The sequence below is a fragment of the Protopterus annectens genome, chromosome 3.part0 (assembly GCF_019279795.1).
Source record: "Protopterus annectens isolate FY-2018-M chromosome 3.part0, PAN1.0, whole genome shotgun sequence".
NCBI classification, from domain to species: Eukaryota; Metazoa; Chordata; order Ceratodontiformes; family Protopteridae; genus Protopterus; species Protopterus annectens.
In genome coordinates, this window is record NC_056731.1 from 184,777,056 (window position 1) to 184,801,345 (window position 24,290).

The window sequence follows — 24,290 nt, forward strand, 5'->3', positions numbered from 1 at the left end:
TGACAACAGTAGCAGTTCATCGGATAGTTTTTACTCCTGTGTTTCAGATGAAATAGTGAATGCTTATTGCAAGTTTGACACTAATAATGTTCCTTCCACCAATCGCTTTACCCCTAATAGTCTTAATATTGATGTTTGTAACTGTATCAATTTGATTAATTATTTTACAGAGGCTGCATATAAGAACTTTATGCGGAACAAACAGAATATTGAATACAATATGCAGTTTGTAGAATGGCAGGCGTTATTGGCATTAAGCAGTAAGAAGGAAATCATTTTCAAACAAGCAGATAAGGGCAATAAATTGGTTGTTATGGATTCTACATATTACTTGAATATGTGTATGGAACATCTTAATGACATTAGGACTTATGAAGTAGTAGATATTAGTTTGTATGTGGCATCAATGATTGAATATACAGAACTCATCAATAAGGGTGTTAGATTAGGGTATTTTTCTCAAGCAAATGTTAAAAATAAATTTAAAGCAGATGGTTGTTCTATGGCCTTTTTCTATTGTCTGCCCAAAATACATAAAAATCTGAGAAAACCTCCGGGCAGACCAATAGTTTCTGGCTGTAATTATTGTTTGCATAATTTAGGAATATTTTTGCATAATTTTTTACTACCATATGTTATTAAGTTACCATCCTATGTTACAGATGTTTTTGATTTTTTAGAAAAAATAAAATGTGTTCGCTGGAATCAGAATATGTTGTGGGTTACCATAGATGTAAAGAGTCTTTATACCAACATTAGACATCAGTTTGGTATAGAAGCTATTAAATTCTTTTTGGGTGACTCCCCAGCTACTGAGTATATAGTAGAACTTATTTATTTTTCGTTAGTTCATAATTATTTTGAGTTTAATAATACTATATACCATCAATTACAGGGAACTGCCATGGAGGCTGCCTTTGCCTCCATGTATGCTAACCTTGTTATGGGGTTGTTTGAACTGGAAGTGATTTACAGACAGTTTTTTCCACACACATGTCATCAAATATTTTAGATATGTGGATGATTTAATATTCCTAGTGGATGGTAGTCTTTCTGCTGTACATCAATTTATTGTGGATTTAAATGACAATAGGTTTATGTTACAATTTGATGGTTTGAAAATTGGTACAATTGTCCCTTTCTTGGATGTGGTACTGGACATTTCAGATGGTTCAAATCTGGTGACTTCTTTAAATAAAAAGTTCGAAGGGGGGTTTCAGTATGTACATGGAACTAGTGGTCATCCCCCACATACACTAAAGGCCCTCCCATATGGGGAAATGCTGAGAATTTATAGATTATGCAATGAACCTCAAACATTTAATAAAGAATTAGGTTCTATGGTAGAATCTTTCTTTTGTAGGGGATACAGTCAAAAAATACTAGAGGACAGTTATGAGCGTTTAAAATATGGTAAAAAACAAAGTAGTATTCAGTCTTACTTCATGCCTAGGGAAGGGAGACTATATATTTTGTAACAACTTTTGGTAGTTTTACTATAGAATTCATTGGAATTGTTATACAATTTTGGAACTATTTATGTTCATTAAGTAGTACTCGGACATGGTTAAATTTAGATCTTAAATTTTCTTATCGCAGAGGTAAAAATATAAAAGATTTCTTAGTTAAAAGTAAGTTTAGTGTACCATTGGATGTTATTCATCGACATGTTGTCAAGCTAGGCACCCACCCTTGTGGGAAATGTAAGGCATGTAATTTTATCTTGCTTTTCATATATTAATAATATTAGATTTAATACCAAACATTCTTTCCATTGTAATTTAGTGGGTGTTATATCTGCATTACAGTGCCCATGTAAAAAAGTTTATATTGGTGAATCTAAGAGAGCATTCAAAGTGAGGCTTCTGGAACACATCAGGGATATTGACAATGGAAGGGAAGAAAGCCCTGTAGCTATGCATTTTTTACAATTTCATGATGGGAATAGTAGGTACCTACAGGGTACTGTTTTAGAACAAGTTTGTGTTCCTGAATATCAGAATGTTAAGTCATTTTTATTATATAAAGAAGCTGTATATATTTTAAAGTTTAAAACAATGTCTCCTTTTGGTTTAAATGAAGATTTTAATTGGAAAGTGCTGCTTAATTGATTGCCAATTATCATGAGTTAATTGTATGATTGGTATTTGTGCTTGAGTATATATTTGCTTGTGTTTTTTCATGATTTATTCTCCTTGAAGGCTTTGGCCGAGACGTCAGAGAGTTTTGTAATAAACTTTTTCCCTGTGGATTTTGGCTGTTGTTTTCCTGGCTTGTTTTCCTGGTTGTTACATTTACATTCTTAAAGCATCTGGCGTTTGTCAAACACCTATTAAGTTGCCTAGGGTACACAGTAAACGAAAAGAAATCAAAACTGGTGCCCTCACAAGACATAATATTCCTGGGTGCCAGCTTAAATACAATGGCCCAGATGGCTTATCTCACGCCAGACAAGCAAGAACAACTGACTCAATACTTCAAAATGATGGCAACAAAGACCCAACACCATGCAAGAAAAATTCTGCAAGCCTTGGGATTCATGGTATGTTGCATACTACTAATACCATTTGCAAAACTGCATATGAGGAAATTACAATGGTACCTGAAAAGCGTATGGACTCAACACAGCCACAGCTTCTAGACAATGATACCACTCATTCCCTGTCTTCAACAGGAGTTTCTGTGGTGGGCGCAGGCATGTCACTTCAACAAGGGTCAGCCTTTTATCTTACCCACAGCCAGGCAAACTATAACAACAGATGCATCGGATTATGCCTGGGGAGCACACATGGCAGGACAGTGCATTCAGGGCAAATGGTCTACAGATCAAAGAAATCTGCATATCAATCAAAAAGAAATGCTAGCTGTACAAAATGCCCTAACAGCTTTCAAGGACCTCCTACATTCAGGACAACTCCTAATAAAGACAGACAACAGCACGGTAATGTGGTACATAAGCAAGGGGGCACACACTCCTACCCCCTATGCAGGCAAGCAATGACCTTGTGGAACACAGCACTGACCTACCAAGTTCAACTACAAGCACAATTCCTGCCAGGAAAGAAAAACACATTGGCAGACGATCTAAGCAGAAACATCATGGATCCTCACGAGTGGCAACTAGATCCACAAGTATTTGCAATGATAACTCAGAAATGGGGGCGCCCAGACATAAATCTGTTTGCCAACCCCTAAAACTGCCAACTTCGGAAATTTTGCACAAGGACATACCACCCACTAGGTTGGAAAGTGGACACCCTCTCATTCAATTGGAAAACATTAACAGTGTATGCCTTTCCTCCACTGCCTCTTCTAGCAAAGGTGCTGCTGAAAGCCAGATTAGAGAGGCCACAAATGATACTCATTGCTCAAGACTGGCTATGCCAACACTGGCATCCAGTACTAAGGAACATGGCTCAAGGCCCACCAAGGATTTTGCCTCAAATTCCTCACCTGTTCACTCAGCAAAACAATCAGATTCTACACAGCTAGCTCAAGACTTTAAATGTGGCTGCATGGCAAATTACCTAAGCAACCAGTCAACACTTCTCTCTAAAGCTGTTATGGATGTCATTCTGGAGGCCAGGAGGCCCAGGACCAGGAAAACCTGTTCAGACAAATGGAAAAGATTTTGCGCCTGGAACCAGGCTAAAGGCCAAAATCCCCTTGTTCCAAATATTCCTCAGATTTTACAATATTTAACAGAGATGTTGCACAAAGGACTTTCTTTTTCATCTATTAAGATCCACGCCTCAGCAATTTCAGCTCACTACAACACGGATCCTCCTATATTTTCACATCCACTGCTAAGACAGTACCTCAGAGGGGCTAAGAACATAAGACCGCCCCGGAGAGCACCAACTTGGGATCTCAACTTTGTCCTGGAAAAGCTTACACTGCCGCCTTTTGAACCAGCTTTTACAGCTGATTTACAGTTTCTATCATGGAAAACTGCCCTGCTGCTAGCAGTAACTTCAACACGAAGAGTCTGAGAGCTACAGGCCCTAATGGCAGTGGAGCCTTTCATCATTTTTCATCAAGACAGAGTCGCTCTACGAACTAACCCTTCCTTTATGCCAAAGGTGGTATCCAGTGTGGCCCTAAACCAAACCATTCATTTGCCCACCTTTTTCCAAAACCCCAAAAACAAAGGAGAAAGGCTCCTGCATTCTTTGGACATTCACAGGCAATTACGTTACTACTTGGATAAAACTAAGGCTTTCTGAAAATCTGACCAGCTCTTTGTATCCTATGCTGCAGGCTCACAAGGAAAAGCTATTTCAAAACAGACCATTTCAAAATGGATAGGACATTGTATCCGTTTCTGCTACACACATCATGGGAAACCAGTACCTGCTAGCATTAGGCCCCATTCCACCAGGGCTACAGCTACATCAGCAGCCGTTCTCAGAAGGGTACCAACCAAGAATATTTTGGAGGCTGCAACTTGGAGTTCAGTGCACACCTTCACCAAGCACCATCACCTACCTCTATACTCTAAAACCAGAGCTGGCTTCGCCACTGCAGTTCTGCAGGGCCTACTAGCTTCTCCAAACCCTGTTTAGTTCCACCGCCCATCCTTAGCTTTGGGATTCAATCCAAGTGTGATGACTGCAGCAGTGTAACACAATGAACATAGTACAGTTTTGTACCTACCATAAATGTAGATGTTCGAGTGTTCACACTGCTGCAGTCCAGGTTACCCTTCCTCCATTCCCTCTGACCTAGCTGAACTTTTCTATACCTTTCTATCTTGAACAACCTTTGTGGTGTATTTGCTTGTAACTAAAGATATTCCTTTTATTTCCTTTACATGTTTAATTAGCAATATGTATTGCCTACCTACTTGGGGGCACCTGACATCTGGGGCAAGAAAAACTGAAGAAAATGGCGTTGGATGCCTCTTATATACCCCTGGCACACTGATGTCAGGGAAGAAGCGACAGCAACCGACACCGGACCAAGACTTTGGAACTCTGGCCAACTGCGTGACCGCCTGATGGCAGGATAACCCAAGTGTGATGACTGCAGCAGTGTGAACACTCGAACATCTACATTTATGGTAGGTACAAAACTGTACTTTCTCCTGAAGGCTTTTGGGTCTCAGCCCTCCACCTCTTGGGTGTCTCCACCCTTCGATGAGCTTATGCAGCTGGTCTCATGAAAAGCGTGGGAGTCTCCGGACACCATAGAGCCTGTCCCTAGGAGGCCTAACAAGTTCATATCTGCCCTCCAGGATAAATCCTTCTTGACCAAAGGTGTGCCAGTTGATGCCATGGTGGTGGCAGCAGCCACCAAAAAGGAAATATCTGAAACTTCCTCGTCTATCCCTCCTCCTAACAGAGACTCCAGGATCATGGATAGATGTGGGAAGCGCATGTTTAGTTCAGTGACTTTTGCACTCCGTTCGTTTAACTATTTAACCCATTTTTACGAGACTACAAAGAGCTCTCCTTAAAGAGCTGGGAGATGCTCTTCAGGGTACAGTAGCTTCAGGAGCTACAGACAGAGTTGCCTCCCAGCTTGCTACCCTCAACTCCATTGTTAACTCATCTATGCTCCTCATTTCATATGCAGCTGATGGAACGAGCAGGGCAGCGGATACAGGAGTTGCTCTTGGGCGACACTCCTGGATGCTCTTGTGTTCCTTCGTGGAGCCCTTCGTCATCCTTTGTGAATACCCCTATTGATGGCTCGTCCCTTTTCGGGCTCAAAGTTAAGGAAACTTTGACCAGGTGTGAGCAGGAGGGAAAGACTCTGTCTGCCGTCGGAGTCCGTTTTTCCACCCCTACCATTCCCTACCCAAGGGTCAAAGGGAAGAGAAAATGTGGTTCCGAAAATCCCAAGGAGCCTTTCACACACGTGGTGAACCCCCCTCCAGGGACAGCGGAGGGGGCAATAATGGAAGATGCAGCCCTCGCGGCAGAGGGATCCACAAAATCAGGGTGATCGAGATCACTTCTTTAGGAAGCCCTACCAGTGCTCCTGAAAGGAGGCCCGACTGTCCTGCTCTGGAGGCAGTCGGGGGCCACTTATCTTTGTACCCACATGCCTGGCTCAAAATAAGAAATGACAACTGGGTACAAAGTATCATTTACAGAGGATACTTCATCCCATTTGCCAAACCCCCCTCCACCGACTAGAAAAATCCCGGACGTTCCACCCAGTTATAGGGAACAGGCAACAGTAGAGGTCCAGACGTTGCTAAGAAAGAGTCATCCAACCATTCCCAGCAGACCAGACAGGATCCAGAACTTACTCAAGATTCTTTTTAGTTCCAAAAAAGACAGGGGACTGTAGACCTATACTAGACCTCAGCAGACTAAACAAATCTGTAAGGAAAGAGAAGTTTTGGATGGTCACGCTTCAGTCGAGACTTCCCTTCTTAAAGACAATTGGATGTGCTGGATAGATCTCCAGGATGCGTACTACCACATAAAAATGGCCAGGCCATCCAGGGATCATCTGCGCTTCCTTCTGGGAGCCAATCATTACCAGTTTCAAGCCCTGCCCTTTGGTCTCACTACAGCCCCCATAGTGTTCACCAAATGCATGGCAGTGGTCACGGCTCACCTGAGATGTTTAGGATTCCAGGTGTTTCCGTACCTAGACGATTGGCTTTTCACCGCCACCACCAGGCATCAACTCATTCAGGTCAGGGAATCTACTGTCACTCTGCAACCAGCTGGGCATTACAGTAAACTCAGAAAAATCTGCCTTGTCGCCTTTGGAGTATATATTGTCTTTATCGGAGCAGAACTAGAAACCACCACCACCATGCTAAGACTTCCAGTAGAAAGAGTATTACTCCTCCGTCAGCAGGTCCACATTCTAATATAAAAAAACAAGACTCCAGCATCAGAAGTTCTGAAATTGTTAGGTATGATGGCAGCAGCAATTCTAGCCATACCACTGGGTCGTATGCACATGCGGATACTGCAATGGCTGTTGTTTACTCAATGGTCTTAACAAGAGCTCCCCATGTCTCACATGATAATGATCCCAGACTCCTGCAAAAAGGATCTTCAGTGATGGTTGAGCTCACTTTGTCACAATAGGATGTCCCTTTGTTTTACCCCCACCAATAGCCACAGTGATTAAGGATGCCTCCCTGATAGGGTTGGGGGGGCATTTTTCATGGAAGGGCAGCCCAAGTTACATGGACCGATCAAGAGACACATCTGCATATCAGTGTCTTAGAGATGAGAGCAGTACTTTTGGCATTGTAGTACTTCCAAGACTCTCTTACTGGGTACAATTGCGATTCAGACAGACATGTCAGTAGTCTGGTACTTGAACAAACAAGGAAGAACCAGGTCATGTCCCCCTTGTCGAGAGGCCCTAAGAGAGTATGGCAGTGGGCTATATCCACCCATCACTTTCTGTTAGCAATGCACATCCCGGGGAAGTCCAACATGATAGCATACAAGCTGAGCAGAGCAATTTTGTAGCCCCATGAGTGGTCCCTGAAGAAAGAAATAGTGGACAGGATATTCCACAGATGGGGCCAGCCTTGCTGCGATCTTTTCGCCAGTCACATGAACACGAAATGCAGAAGCTACTTTGTCCTGATTCCCCCGCTGGGAGAAGCCCCAAGGGACGCACTTGTTCACGATTGGCCTCCGGGTCTCCTATATGCATTTGCACCAATCCCATTAATACCCAAGTTTCTACAGAAAGCAAATACTCTGGGAAGAACCATCATTCTAATTGCTCCTCATTGGCCTCATCAGAGTTGGTTCCCCTTCCTTCGACTTCATCTTTTGGAGGACCCTTGGATTCTGGGCCCAGTTCCGGACCTTCTGACGCACTCATCGGGGGAACGTCATCCCTCTCTGCAATCCCTGAAGCTGACAGCTTGGCTGCTCCAATTCCCATCATAGCCAGGTTCCATAACCTTTCCAATGAGACAAAGCAAATTCTCTTATCCTCTCATAAATCCTCTACGAGGAAGCTATACCTGAGCAAATGGAAAAAATTTTCTATGTGGGCCTCAAAAAACAATATTGATCCTTACCAAGCCTCCATGGCCTCTATACTAGAATTCTTGACCATGATCTTCAGTGAAGGAGCTGCAGCAGCAACAGTCCGTGTTCAACTTGCTGATATCTAACTTTCATCTTGGATTCGAAGGGTTGAATATTATGTCACACAAATTATCCAGAGCATTTCTCAAAGGGACCTTTCATATTAGACCACTTGTGAAAATTCCCTATTCCCCATGGAATCTAAATTTTATGCTTTTCCACATAATTCTTCCTCCATTTGAACCAGCTTCCTCATGTGACCTCAAATTCTTGTCATGGAAACCATCTTTTTAGTGGCTATTACTTCTGCCTGCAGAGTGTCAGAGCTTCAGGCCTTGTCCATTAAGCCTCCTTATTTGATTTTCCATGCTGACAGAGTCTCACTTCGAACAAACCCCTCTTTTTTGCCCAAAGTTTGCACTGAAACTAATCTCAACCAAATTATTGATTTGCCAGTTTTCTTCCCCAATCACTCCAACAATCTAGAGTACATGCTGCACAAACTTGATGTTCACAGACAGCTCAGATTTTATTTGGATAGAACAAAAGATTTCAGGAAATCAGATCAGATTTTTGTTTCTTTTTCAGACTCTAGGAAAGGTATGCCAGTGGCTAAAACAACTCTGTCTAAATGGTTATATGATAGTATCACCTTTGCTTATTCAGCTGCCAATATGCCCTTAAAGCATACAATTAATGCTCATTCAACCAGAGCAGTTTCTACATCCTCTGCTTTTTCTGCCAGACTTCCTATTGATAACATTTGTGCAGCACCCACTTGGTCGAAACCTCATACCTTTATCACTCATTACAAAGTTGACAGGGCCTCCTTTGGATCCACGGTCCTGAAAAATATACTCCTGTAAGCCACCCGAGGTAGATGGTGCTTGTGATGCTACCCATCATTAAGAGTGAATGGCGAGATGGAACAACTTCACAAAGAAGTTATGTACTTACCATAACATTCCATGTGAGTTGTTCATCTCGTCTTCATTCTTACGTGCTTCCCTCCTACCCCCTCCTGGGCTTTCAGAAGGCTGAGATGCTAGATCCTTCCTGGTCACTCAACCCTTCTATACTTTCTCTCTTATGGAGTTATAGAATGACATATGGTATTATATGCAGCAAACAAGATCTAAGGTAACTCTAGGTGCATCATGGGATAGGGACTTGGCCTTGAGCTACTTGAAATCCACGAGCTTTGTAGTAGGCCAACTCAGAACCGAGGGATCGGCTCCGAACCCGTCAGTAAGAATGAAGGCGAGATGAACAACTCACATGGAACGTTATGGTAAGTACATAACTTCTTTATTTAAAGCATGCAAATGGCGACATAAGGTCTTGGGTACAAATGCCTAACAAGTCATGCAGTTCTCGTGGTTGTGTTCCTTACCTAAGCAAAAGAGGCACTGATCGTGGTTGTCTTTGTGTGGAATCTGCCGACCACAGTTACACTTGCCCTTTTCCAATGACATGACCAGACTATATAAAACAACAGGAGGACTGAAAGAATCCCCAACAGGGTACTTATCTGAATTTTCTTAATCTGACGTCCATGAGAAGCAGGAGCAACTGAGGTATGACTGGTGGCTGAAATGTTCTGAGGGCTGGTGTGTGCAGATGTCACTTTTATGGCCCACATTCCTGCTGCCACGTCAAATGTCCGACGCACCTAAAGGGACTGAAAAACTTTGGAATCCTGGCCGGATGAACTGGAGAGGAAGAAGGATAAACCCACATGTAGAATACTGCAACATTGGAATAGAAGGACATCTATGGTTATGGTAAGATTTCACACAACTTTCCTTTATGTGGCACATTAACAAGGGGTACCCATTCTTATCAGCTATGCAAACTAGCATTGGGTCAGTAGTGTTGTATTATTTTGATTTTTGGCCTGTTTTGAAATAAGCTGTGCAAGCCTTTCATGTAAGTACCCTCAAACTTGCCAGAAACTTCCTGCATCTGTTATGATCCATGTTATGACTAGGAGATACTCTACAAGTTAGTATTTGCATTTTTACAAGTCATTAAAAAATGTACATAGTGTATACTGATTTCACTTTCTTTCTTGTGCAGTGGTTCATCAGGAAGAAATGAGAAGAGTTTGAGAATTGAGAGTTTTAAGAGGTGTTTGAGAAGATAATTTGTTTTTGAGGAATTCCCTTCCAGAAAGCCCTTACTGTGGGCGCCATTTGGCAAGCTTGAAACTGTTTGGGAGGATGCAGTGGACAGTGACCTTTGATTAACAGAAGCAGAAAATATTGATACACAAAGTAGCTAGAGCAGAACATAGTTCTTTCATTTCAGTACTTTTTCCTTCAGTAAAAGGTAAGACTACACACAAACACAGACCACATCACTAGTTTGTGCATCGCTAGATGTTATTTGTGTTTCACTGTTGCAGTCCTGACGTGGGATTTCCTGCTGTGGAAGTCCTTGGCTGGCCCGACTACCAGAGTAAAAAGTACTCTTGGGTGGTCAGCTCTTCTAAGAACCCTGTACCTACTAACAAGGAAAGCAGGGCCATTGATAGGTTTCGTAAACAAAAGTCTACACTTTTGCCACCCTAGCCATGAGGGCCCTTAAATGCCAGTTTCATATGATAAAATACCAACAAAGTATTTTGGATAAAATGAAACAAAAGATTTCCTCCCTGTAGGAAAGGAACACATCTAAGGAGTTGTTGGACCTTTGCTATTGCAGCTCCCAGGTGGCTAGACACTCTTCACACTGAGGCTATGATGCTATGGAAGCCTCTAGCTGAGCAGCTGCATTTGACTTGGTCATTAGAAGACATGCTTATCTTAAGGAACAGACTCTACCAGACCATGTCAAATCCAAACTTCTAGATGTACCCCAGATAAGGACTCCCTTTTTGGGTCTGAGGCTGTGCTAAGAAAGATGAAAGATAAAGCAAAATTGATGCAAACTGTAAAGGACTTCCTCCGAGTTCAGCCTCATATGTTTAGTAGGAATTTTCTCACTAAACACTAGTCCTTTCCCTCTCAATGAAAAGGTGGCCAGAGAAAACCATGGAGGGAAAGACCTCACAGGCAGCAGCAATCAAAAAGGCACAGGCAGTGGTCCTCAGGAACCTCCAGGCAGGGGGTTCTAGGCCACAGGGCCCTGGCAGAGACCAGCTCTTTGTGTCCTTTGCCATTGGCTCAGAAGGGAAACCATCACTGTATTTCCTTTTGTTACAGCCACCATGGCAAAAAGCCTCCTGAGTCTGTAAGAACTTACACTATTAACGCCACATCTACCTCTGCTGCCTTCCTGAAAGGAGTTCCTACCATAGACATTTTGGAAGCTGCTACCTGGTCATCTGTGTGTACCTTTACCAAACACGGTCACATATCTGTCTTCTCCAAGTCTAGAGCAGGATGTGCCACTGCCATCTTGCAGGGCATCCTCTCTTCCCTGTATTTGTCCTTCCACCTTTATCTCAGCTTTGAGAATCATCCCACAAGTCAAAACTGCAACAGTGAAACACGAAGAACATAGTACAGTTGTGTGCACATTACTATAAATGTAGATGTTTGATTGTAATTGTATTCACTGTTGCAGTCTTCTTTCCCTCCCTCCCTTCCCCATTTTTGCCTACATTAGTAGTCTGTTCCTATTCTCTTCAATAGCCAGAGGACCCCCTGGGTGGTCACCCTGTAGACCCCTTTATTATCCTTTGTCCCTTGTTTATGCTTCATCCTGGGGGTTCCTACCTTCTAAGGAGCAAGTATAAACTGATGTCATGGTGGCAGCTGGCTCCCTTTATATCCAAGCGGATGGACATCAGGGTAGGGCATCCACCAGTTTTGGGAGGAGGGAGATTTTTACTCTGGTAGTTGGGCCAGTCAAGGACTTCCACAGCAGGAAATCCCACAAGTCAGGACTGCAGCAGTGAATACACTCAAATATCTACATTTATGTGAAGTGTACACAACTGTACTTTCCATTTTGTGGTGGGGTAAAGCACTGGCTATGGCACGTATTACCCATGTTTGATTAGTTGTATGGAAGCTACGCTTACCAGCTCCATTGCATAGTGGGATAAAGCCCCAGATGATCCACATTTGATAAGCAACATGGGAGCTTGGGAGATCTGGCAAGGTGAGGGAGTGGAGCAGTGAGGCAGCACATTATTGTTGATCTTAAAGGAAGGGTGTTGAACCCTGGGTGAGATTAGAAACAACATGTAGGTGCTTTCTGCATCGGGGCAGTAACATCTAAGAAGTTTGCTTACTTATAAAAGCAAAGGATTTGCCCTCTCTAAGGCTTATTGTGTGCTAATCTCTAAAGTCTCCATATCATGAGCAGCCTGTACCATGAGTAAACCAGTAGTTCAGCTTATTTTTTTTTCCTGGTGCCGCGGGGACAGTGCCTTGAATGGACTAAAACCAACAAAAGAACAAAACACATTGAATAAATAGCCTATTCAGTTAGAGTCACTTTAAATCAGAGAGAAACCCATGGGTCATCTGATGAATTAAAACCAATAAAGCAGTCCATTAAGACAATTAAAAGTAATAAAAAAAAGCATTCCATTTGTAATGTTTTTAAGCACAAATGGGAGTAGAGTGTAGTAGTCTTTCTCTAAATAAATGCTTGCATATTGTGTTATGCTCACCCCCACCCCATGACCATGCATGTAACATTATATTACCTGTATGGTGATTTAATTACCCTTGATTACAAATGCTTGTAGACATGTAAAGTTGTGTAGAAAATGCAGGAAGAGTGTGGTGCACACAATACACAGATCTCATGACTCTAATATGAGTAAAGACTAAAGGTGATATGTTTCTTAACTTCACATGCACAGCATTCTTAGTTACAGCAGTACCTTGTCACTTCTGCAGAAGTGCAGCATTTAGATGCTTAGCTGCAGTTGCAGGATATAGCAGACCTGTGCTCAAAGAGCGTGCAGGTTAAGCTTTGTTTTGTCATTGCACATTGTAGTTTTAAGTAACTGAATTGAGTCCATTTTGCCTGCTGTACTCGTAGCCTAGTACTTAGCTATGAACCTATTGGCCCAAGGGCCTAAGTAAGCCTAGCCAACAAGGTTCCCAGGCTCACGCCACCCAAAGAAGTTATATTCCTGTGCCCCTCTTGAGCAGAGCCACAGAAGTGATCCCCAGGGTGTATTTCCTATTTCCCATCCACTTATCAAGATTTTTCTTGAAGAGTGCTAATGAGGAACTTTGCTTGACATAGATGGGTAGCTTGTTCCAGGGTATGGGAAGTCTCTGGGACAGGAATCTATCCATTCAGCATGTCCTGTTTATAGTGGTCATAAAGTTTAGGTCCCTAGAGCATGTAGCTTGGAGGGATTGGGATTTCTTTAAGTGGAACATGTCCAACAGCTCTGGGTTTGACATAGGTTTATGTTAGGCAGAGATCACCTCGGAGTAGACGATATGCTACAGTGTAAAGCTGGAGTTTTTTGAGACGGTCAGTGTAGGGCATCTGTTTGAGGCCAGTAATCCTCTTTGTGAGGTACTTCTGTGGCCTTTCCAGCTGCTGTAGATGTCTTGTGAGGTACATTCCAAAAGGGGTGTTGTACTCTATAATAGGTTTAATGAGTGTCGAGTAGAGGGGAACAGTGACCTCTTTTTTTCCTAGATGAGAACCCTTTTGTGATGAGGTGTGCCATGTAGAAGGATTTCCTGACTACTGTGGCAATGTGATTATCAAAGGAGAGACTACTGTTCACCTGGGTCCCCAGGTCTCTTATCACACATTTGGCGTTAAATAGACTGTCGCCTATGTGGTAGTTTATGAGTACAGAGTTTTTACCAAAGGGGATGACACTGCACTTTTTGTCATTGAGCTTGAGGCCATGGCTCTGACACCAGGCATCTGTCTCAGTGAGGCCCTTCTATAGGATGTCCACATCATTTGGGGACTCAACTATGACTCCTAGTTTGCAGTCATCTGTGAACTTTGTTAGCCAAAGGCCTTCTGTGTTAGCATGTACTTCAGAGAAGTAGATACCAAACAGGAGAGGTCCTAGGACTGAACCCTGTGGTACTCCACTTGTCACTGGTTTGAAGTCAGATTTGGAGTCTGCAACTTTTACAGTGTGGGGTCTGTCAGTGAGCCAATTGGCAACCCATCTTGTGACGAAGGGATTTATACCTAGTTTAGTGAGTTTAGCTATAATTCCAGAATGGGGGGATGGTGGCAAAAGCCTTGGCAAGGTCAAGATAGGCTGTGTGAACCACCTTACCCTCATCTACAGCTTTGGTGACTGCCTCAAAGAAGTCGATAAGGTTCAGGAGGCATGATCTGCCTTTCACAAACCCGAACTGAGTGGGGTCCAGAGTTTGGAGGTTACCAATGTCTTTGTTTATAAGTTCCATGATGATACGTTCGATGGCCTTACAGACCAGGCTCCGTCAGGCTGATAGGGTGATAGTTCCCGGGATCAGTGGTGGCTCCCCCTTTGTGGAATGGGATAACTGTTGCTGTGCATCATTCAGTGGGCACAAAGCCTGATGTGAGACTATGACTTAACATGGTGCTTAGGTGGGGAGCCAGTTCGTTCTGACGTTCATGTAAAACGCAGCCTGGGATGTTGTCCTTTCCCAGGGATGCTGTGTTTTTGGTTTTAGAGTGTGCAGTTTATACTTGCATAGTTGTGATTACAGGAACTCTGCATTCTTCCTGTATAGATATGGGCCCTTTAGGGGGTGGGGGGGTAAAGTTAGCACTGAACCTATCTGCCAGGATGTTGGCAATATCAGTTGGTTCTGTAATTTTCATGCCGTTGTGCTGTAGCTCAGTGCAGATCTGTGTGTTGCCATTGAGATTCTTGACATAGCTATAGAATGCTTGTGGTTGTCCCTAGAATCAGTGGTGATTTTGTTTTCGTAGCTAGCTTTGGAGGATCTTATAAGGGATCTCAGCTTCTTACTGAGGCTGACCAGGGAACTCCTCCACTCATGGGATTTTACCCTCTTTTGCAACAGTTTCTTCCTTTTGTTGTAGAGTTTGTTTATGGCAGGGTCCACCAGACTGGCTTCCTTTTTTTGGAGGATAGCATCTTGGTTCTGTTTGGGATAGCATGATCCAAGCACTCGTGTAAGTACTTATAGAGTGCATCTGTTTAGGATTCAGCAGTCGTAACTGTATTGTCCATGTGCATGGGTATCATGAAGTTTGCCACTTCTGTCTTAAGAAGCATGAAGTTGACTTTGGAGAAATTTTTTACCGTGATTTCCTGATGGGGGGGTGGGAGCGGGATGTGGATATCTAGGTTGATTAGCTTATGGTCAGATCTGACCAACTAGTAGTTGACTTCAGGTGTGGAACACCGGTCACTCATGTTGGTAATGACTAGGTCTAGGATATTGTTGCCCTTGGTGGGGGTGTGGATAAGTTGATCCAGGGGATTGGAATTTATGAATTCCAGAAAGCATTGAGTGAAGGAGTTGGTACATAAGTAGTTTTCCCAGTTAATGGTGGGGTAGTTGAAATCGCCCATTATTAGGGTGTTTGGTTGAACCCTAATATTTTCCAGTATATCAAGAAAAGAGGAGTGGGAATCCTGGGGCATGGTGGGGGATATGTAGCAAGCTGCAATTTGGATTGCAGTTTTGCCCAGAGTTAGTAGCACTTGGATAGCCTCGGATACCTTATGCTGAGCACCTAGCCTGGAGGTGTGGATATCCTTAATGAATATAGACACACCTCCGCCTTTGGTGTTCCGGTCCAGGTTAGGTGGCCGGAAAGTGTGGTATAAGTTATAGCCTGGTAATGCAGAGGTGCTCTCTCGAGCCTTAAACCAGATCTCAGTCACTGCACAGATATCGATGTCCTCCATTTTAAGGAGTGCCTCTAGGGAGTGCATTTTGAGATTTAGACTTCTAGCATTGAGTAGCATTACCCTCAGGTTTTGCTTGCCTGTTCCTGTTCCGGTGGTGAATTTGTCATTTAAACCTTGCCTAAAAAAGGCACTACAGGAGCAGCAAGAGCCTTAGCCAGTATCCGGACAGGTGCAGGCCATCTCTGGCAAAGCATTGTGGTCTGTCGACCATGTCGTCCCAGGCAGACAGATACTGGTTCCCTTTAGAATGACACCAGAAGGTTAGTCAATTGTTGAAGTCAATCATTTTGTCCTTGTACTGCGGTATCATTCTGGGCGATGGCAGGATGCTACTCAGGGCTAAGGTCATACCTGCCTGGGCTACAAGATCAGAGAGCTCTTCCATGTCTCTTTTCATGTAGTCCAGGAAGGTACATCTCAGGTCATTCACACCAACATGGACAATGACAGAGTCATATTTGTACTTGGTGTGGAGTGACCTGAGTGCATGGGTTATGTGGTGGATGCTGGCACCCGACAGGCAGCTGACAGTAACCTACTCCTTGTTTAGCCTGGTGAGTGGGACATCAGTGTGCCTGACTATAGAGTCACTCATGACTAGTGTGTTGGGTACGTTGTTTTGCCTTATGGGCTGTGGTTGAGTGACACACTGAGTCTGTGGGCTATGTGTCATTTGGGTTGTGTTGGGGGGTGGAGGTTACTTGCATTTCTGCTGTGAAGGTCTGTGTTGTTTGAACAGGTTATTATTGAGAGCCTCCACAAATGTTTTTGTGTTTCTGTGTGTGGATTTTGGTGGTGTAGGTTTAGTGGGACTATGTGATGAGTGTGGTATGGTGCAAGTGTTTACCTTCTCCTCTTGACTGTCATGTTCAGTATTGCTTGGAGAGAGGTTTAGCTCCAGTTTGGCTAGATAAGTGCATCTCTCACAGGTTGTGGTGTTGGGTGGTAGGAGGGGAAGGTTGTCTGTGTACATGAGGCAATTGCTACATTGCCCCAAGATGCCCAGATTCATCAGGTAGACAGGAGAGAACACTAGGAGCTGACCCTTGGACATGCCTGAATAAAAAACTACTTTCCTCTAGACAAGTGAGGAAAGTGAGTATAAGACCTGTTTATCTCTAAGCAAGTGAGGAAAGTACATACAAAAACTGTTTTCCTGTAGGTAAAGAGGTAGGTTGAGTGCTGTAGTAATTTGTAGCTTATTTAGTGCTAACAAGTTCTGAACAAGTGCTGAGCACGAATAAGCAAATTCAAGTGCTAAAACTAACAAATCTGTACCTGGATCCTGTGGTAGATAGGCTTACCTAGTGCTTATCACTCCCACTGATAAGCTAGAATTCTTCCCTCCAACACAGAAAGGCTTGGGGGGGGGTTTCAGAAGCTTGCAAACAGTCCTGGATACAGCAAATCTGTATCTGGAGTAGACTAGTTACAGGAAAGGTGGGAAACAAGCCCAAATGCAGGCTTTTAAACTTGAAAGTTGAAAGAGATGGAAAAACTACCCAAATGGTCAATAAACTACAATTTCTGGGCCAGGAACCACTCTTGTGGTAGATAGGCTACCTAGTGCTTACCACTCCCACTGATAAGCTAGAAGGCTTCCCGTCAGCTCAGAAAGGCTTTGGGGGCTCAGAGGCTTACACAGTCCTGGTTACAGCAAACCTGTATCTGGACTAGACTAGTTACAGAAAAGGCAGGAAACAAGCTTAGAAATGTTTTTTTTTTTTTTTTGGAAAGTGGAAAGGGAGAAAGGAGAAACAGAAGATAATTCAAAATTAAGGGCTTAAGTGGCTTGCCCTTCACAAATGTTATCTCTGTTTTAGGTAGAGTGATCTAGTGACACTAGAATGGAATAGAGCTGGGATACACCTGAACAGATGGGACTGGTAAGAGTGTTTAAAGTCAAAATATGATCTCACTAAACTCAGTTGAGTGGGCAAATGAGATAGACCCATGAGGAGTGTTCAAACACAAATTTGCAGGACGGGCGGGTAATTCCAAAGCCACCAAGATTAGTACCAAAACAAGAACAGGGAGAGCGGGCGGGAAACTAACTGCAGAGACAGAGAGAGACTACAGTATTCTATGAAACAATTAAATAGAAAAATAAATAACTACAGAGAGGCACAGACACAATATTCAATGAGACAAATAGACAGAAAAATGAAATGCAGTACAATCTTTAACACTGCAAGTTTGTACTTAACTCAGCTAGTAATGCAGTTGATTGTAGGTATGTAGCAGAACTCCTTTTTGAATGTTTATAAGATATCCACTGTTTAATTCTGGAGGCAATTGATTTTTATATTTACTTGTTAACTGCATAGTGTAAGGGTTTTTGTGGTAGATTTTTCTTGAGTTGCTACTTGTTCCTACACATGCAGGCCAGTGTATCCACTTTGCTAAATAAATATAGTCCTGTGGGAAGTGAGAAAAATGTATTATTGTGTTACAGGTCTTAATCTTTATCACATCATGCATTTCTTCATGGTTGGTTATGCTTTTTTCAAACAGGTGTTGAAAAAGAAGGGCACAGACAAACAGTCAATGAGCATTTATCTTCGGTACATAGTGAATCGAATGAAGGAGCGGGTAAGTTCTGTCTGCATGTTAGAGATGTGCTGTGTTAATCTTTGGTTTTGATACTTTGTTTTCTGACTATGTGCTTATTATGTATTTTTTTAATAATTTGGATTTTACAGACTTGGTTTGTCGTCATGCATGTTCATTTTGAACTTGTGATGTTAAGTTGTCAATCTCGCCTTCATTCTTGCTGGATGGGTTCGGAGCCGATCCTCGGCTCCGACTCGGCACTTGCTAAGCTCGAGAGTCACTTTTACCAGCTCGAGGCAGCCCCATATCCCATGATGCAAGGCGGTGATTACCCAGATCTCGTTTGCTGCTCGCTCATGAGGTCACCTTTTTTGCCAGATCCTGGTAAGTGAATTTAATTACTCTTTTTGAGAAATTTAGACATCCCAGTACCTTAAATTTTTTCTTATTTATAGTTTGTTAGTTACCCGATTCACTTAGCTCCATCCCCGTTAGCTTCCCGTCCCTTATCCATATTTCCTTTTTTTCAGGCCTTAGGCCTTACCCTCCCAAACAGTTTCCTGTCAGGATTTGTTTAGGTGTGTGTGTGTTTTTATTCACTGTACTTAGTTTTTTGGTATAGTCAGTGTGATTTTTTGGACTGAGTGGTGTGTGTGTTTGTGTTAGGACTCAGACATGTCTAAAGACACTAGGGTCTCAGGTTTCAAGAAGTGTGACTCGTGCTGTCAGAAGATGTCTCTGACAGACGGTCACACTTCTTGTATTTATTGCCTGGGACCCCTATACCTGCAGGACTCCTGTGCTATTTGCCACTCTTTCAGCCAGAGAGTCCTGCAGGAACGTAGAAATAAATTGATTTTAAGAGGTCTCCTCAAGCCTGAGAGCTCCCCGGCTAAGTCTGGCTCAGGGAAGCCCTCAAAGCCATCCAAGGCCCAGCCTTCAGTGTCTAAGTCTGTGGCCTTGGCTCCGACTCCACTGGAGTCGAGATAGGCTCCGTCTGGAGCCGATCCTTCCTTCTCGGAAGTTATAGTATCGGCGCCGACACCCTGGCTTCGGTACCTTTGTCTGCTCCGGCTGGAGCCGATACCCTTGCTTCAAAGCCTGCGTCGGCTCTGGCTGGAGCCGACACATCTCTAGCCCAGCTCAGAGCCGACAAGCTGTCGGCTCCAACTGGAACCGAAAGTTCTTTGGCTCCGATGGCTCCATCGAGAAAGAGATCTAGATGTCCTTCGCTGGAGTCTATCCACTCGGCTCCGGCCTCCCCCTTACTTTCGGAGCGGAGCCATCGGAGCCGATCCTCAAGGTCTTCCAGACTCTCAGACCATGACTTGGAGAGAGTGGTGAGTAGACTGCTGAAATCACAGGCACTGGCCCAGATGCTCCATAGCCCGTCTCAGCAGACGATCGCTATTCCACACCCTCCAGAAATTCCTCCTTCGACTCTCCTTCAGAGCTCGGAGCCGGAGATTATTGGCACTATGACTGTTGCTGCTTCAGAGCCGATACCACCCCTTTCGGCTCCGTCGTTTTCGACTCCTATCTCCTCCTTGAGACCTTCCTTGGAGGGATCCGGTCGTTGGGCTTCCCTGGTCGGTTCCGAGGGGGCGAGTGGCATCGGACCTTTGTCTGATCCCGTTCTCCCTCTCGGAGCTTCAGCCTTGGTGAGCTCGGCACCGACATCTGCTTCAGAGCCTTCCCTTTCGGTGGGGCCGGGAATTCCTGTTTCTTCGGAGCGGGAGCTCTCTGTCCTCCCCGGGAGGGGAGCCTTCGTGGTGATGAGGAGTGTGCTAGCCCCCGAGCTCAGTCAGCAGTCGGTTCCTTTAGCTCCTCCCTCCACGGTGTCTGTAGATATCTCTTCCCACTCTCTTGCTCCCGGACCCAGAGATCCATCGCCCCAGGTTTCCCCATTGGGAAGAACTTCCTCTTCCGAGGTTTCTCCTGATCCGTCAGGGGAACCCCCGCGTAAGAGGACCTGCAAGAGGAAGCACTTAGACTCCCCTGAGTCTACGACATCAGATACCGATTTAGATGAATCGGAGGGGTCCCCAAGATCCCCCTCTGAGGATGTCTCCTTTTCAGACATCCTTGAACTCCTAAAACAGAGGGGGAACTGGCCCTCCATTAATCCCTCCAAGGATGAATCGGTATACCTGGAGGTGTTTGGATCTCGACCCTCCACCTCCTGGGTGTCTCCGCCTTTCGACCCCCTCATGGACATGATAGCTCGAAAGGCGTGGGCATCTCCTGATTCGGTGGAACCAGTCCCCAGGAGGCCTTCTAAATTTATCACGGCCCCCACTGAAAAACAGTTTCTCACTAAAGGTGTCCCGGTTGATGCCATGGTGGTGGCAGCCGCCACCAAGAAGGAACTTGCAGATCCTTCCGTACCAGTCCATCCTCCTAACAAGGAGTCTAGGACCATGGACAGGTATGGTAAGCGGATGTTTTCCTCAGCGACCTTTGCTATGCTAAGCTGAATTATTTATGTCACTTCACCCGACTTCAAAGAGATATCCTCAAAGAATTGGGTGAAGTAGTACAGGATCCGTCAGCTGCAGGGGCTCAAGAGAAGATTGCCTCTCAGCTGGGAATCCTAAATTCCATAACTAACTCCTCCATGCGGCTCATTTCTTATGCAGCCGATGGGGCGAGTAGAGCCGCAGGCACAGGAGTGGCTCTCAGACGTCAGTCCTGGATGCGGCTTTGTAATTTTGCAGACCCTTTTAAGGCATCCTTCACAAACTCTCCCTTTGATGGGACAACTTTGTTTGGCCCTCAGGTGAAGGACACTTTGACCAGGTGCGAGCAAGACGGCATGACTCTTTCTGCCGTAGGAGTCCGTTTCTCCACCCCTTCTAGTCCTTACCCCAAGGGTCAGAAGGGAGGGAAAATGTGGTTCCGAAAATCACAGGGAGTCACGCCTGACGCACGTGGTCAGTTTACCCCCAGAGGCAGAGGGGGTAATAACAACAGACGCCGCCCTAGGGGCAGAGGGGGTCCGCAGAACCAGGGCAGCAGAGAGCCTCTCTCTGACAAGCCCTTCCAGCATCCCTGAGGTGTTGCCCGACTGCCCACCCTTGGAGGCAGTCGGGGGAAGATTGTCTCTGTACCCAGAAGCCTGGCTTTCCCTCTCTCAAGACAAATGGGTACAGTCGATCATATCCGAGGGTTACAAAATACCTTTCGAGAAAAGACCCTTCCCTCAAAAAGGATCCCTTCCAGACGTTCCACCCGGTCTAAGGGAAATTGCAAAGCTAGAGGTTTCAAAGCTTCTAGAGAAAAGGGCCATCCAGCCAGTTCCAACAGATCATTTAGAATCCGGAATTTACTCAAGGTTCTTTTTGGTCCCCAAAAAGACGGGAGACTGGAGACCAATATTAGACCTCAGCAGGCTAAACAAGTCTGTCAAAAAGGCAAGATTTCGGATGATCCCACTTCAATCGATTTTGCCCTTTCTGGGCAAAAACAACTGTATGTGCTCTATAGACCTTCAAGATGCGTACTATCACATAAAAATCCACAGACGCTCCAGAAGGTTTCTCCGCTTTCGGCTGGGGACCAGTCATTTTCAGTTCAGAGCCCTGCCCTTTTGTCTCACTACAGCCCCCAGAGTGTTCGCTAAATGCATGGCAGCGGTCACGGCTCACCTGAGACATCAGGGATTCCAGGTGTTTCCGTACCTAGACGACTGGCTCCTCTCAGCCACCACCAGGCATCAACTTCTCCAGGCCAGGGATTACACACTACGTCTCTGCAGCCAGTTAGGGATTTCAGTCAACTTCGAAAAGTCTTCCTTATCGCCTTGCCAATCTATTACCTTTATAGGCGCAGATCTAGACACTACTCGGATGTCAGCAAACCTAACAAACCAAAGAATCCTGGATATCCAAAACCATGTCCGGATGATCCTATGCAGCAAAAAGGTACAAGCCAGGTTGGTCCTGAAAGTGTTAGGCCTTATGGCAGCTGCCCCGTTTTTACATGCGTCTCCTGCAGTGGATGTTGTTTACCCAATGGTCTTTCCAACAGTTACCCATGCGTCACAAGATTCTTGTGACACAGACCTGCAAGAGCCATCTATCCTGGTGGACTTCTTCCCCCCTAGTCCATCAGGGCAGACCATTTGTTCCCTCGGCCCCGGTAGCCACGGTCACATCGGATGCCTCCCTGATCGGGTGGGGGGGGCATTATCAGGGCAGGATGGTCCACGGCACGTGGCAACCTTTCGAATACCACCTGCACATAAATGTCCTAGAGATGAGAGCAGTGCTTTTAACGTTGCAAGCCCTCAACTACTTTCTTCCCTTAGGGACGATTGCAGTTCACACGGACAACATGTCCATGGTATGGTACATCAACAAACAGGGCGGGACCAAGTCCTATCCTTTGTATCGAGAAGCTCTCAGACTTTGGCAATGGGCGATCTCCTCTCATCGGTTTCTGATAGCAACGCATATCCCCGGGAAAACCAACATCATAGCGGACAGATTGAGCAGAGCTATACTCATGCCTCACGAGTGGTCTCTCAAACAATCTATAGTGGAAGAGATTTTTCAGAAGTGGGGCTGCCCATGCTGCGACCTTTTTGCTACACCCCAAAACAGCAAATGCCCAGACTTCTTCTCTCTCTTTCCACTTCCGGGCCATCCCCCCAGAGACGCTCTAACCCAGGATTGGCCCCGGGGACTTCTTTATGCCTTTCCCCCCTTTCCGTTAATACCTCAAGTACTCCAGAAAGCTACCGTCTTGAGAGCCAAGCTGATTCTCATTGCCCCTTACTGGCCTCGACAAATTTGGTTCCCGTTCCTTCATCGCCATCTCTTGGTGCAGCCTTGGCATCTGGACCCAGTTCCAGATCTTCTAACCCGCCAGTCGGGTCAACTGCACCGGTCCATTCGTTCCCTCAACCTCACCGCTTGGTTGCTCCACTTCCTTCCTCAGCCAGGCTTCCTATGATCTCTAACCCCGTTAGAGACATCATAGTAGCTTCTTTAAAGTCCTCCACCAGGAGGATTTATTCTAGCAAATGGCAACGTTTTTCCTTTTGGGCAAAGTCTAAGAACATAGACCCTTTTACTGCCCCTATTCAGTCAGTCTTGGACTTTCTAGCTGAAATTTTTCACTCCGGTTCTTCGTCTTCCACAGTTAAAGTCCAGTTGGCAGCAATCTCGAATTTCCATGTCGGATTTGCAGACCACAACGTTATGTCTCACAAACTGTGTAAAGCTTTTCTCAGAGGGGTAGTCCTACTTAAACCCCCTATTAGGGATCCTCCACCGCAGTGGGACCTAAATTTAGTGCTGACATCCTTGATACTCCCCCCCTTTCGAACCGGCTGCTACATGCTCATTAAAATTTCTTTCTTGGAAGACACTCTTTCTAGTTGCTATTACCTCGGGTAGGAGAGTGTCTGAACTTCATGCTCTCTGTGTTCGTCCCCCTTACTTGGTCTTCCACAAGGATAGAGTATCCTTAAGAACCAATCCATCCTTTTTGCCCAAGGTTGCTTCTGAAACAAATTTAAACCAATCTATTGATCTTCCAGTATTTTTCCCCAATCATTCTGACAGAGCGGAACAAAGATTGCATTGCTTAGATGTTCATCGCCAACTCAGATATTACTTGGACAGAACAAAACAATTTAGGAAGTCTGATCAGCTTTTTCTTTCTTATGCTGAAAATAAGAAAGGTCTCCCTGTTTCTAAAGTGACCTTATCCAGATGGCTGTCTTCAACTATTTCGGACATTTATCAGCTTAGGGGCAAACAACTGATTTAAAAACCTAAAGCACATTCTACCAGAGGTCTAGCCACATCTACAGCTTTTCAGGCTAGGCTACCCTTGGACACTATTTGTGCAGCAGCCACTTGGGCCACTCCTCA

At 44.7% G+C, this 24,290-nt stretch overlaps 1 protein-coding gene across 6 annotated transcripts in view; it reads left to right on the forward strand.

Moving 5' to 3' along the window:
• Positions 1 to 24,290, forward strand: part of ZMYND11 (zinc finger MYND-type containing 11) — a 1,778,022-nt gene that overhangs the window by 1,036,492 nt on the left and 717,240 nt on the right. For all 6 annotated transcript variants that reach the window (XM_044064681.1, XM_044064682.1, XM_044064678.1 and 3 more), the window contains one exon: positions 18,370 to 18,447. In XM_044064681.1, the coding sequence (XP_043920616.1) occupies positions 18,370 to 18,447 (78 nt within the window). The remainder of the gene's footprint in view (positions 1 to 18,369; positions 18,448 to 24,290) is intronic.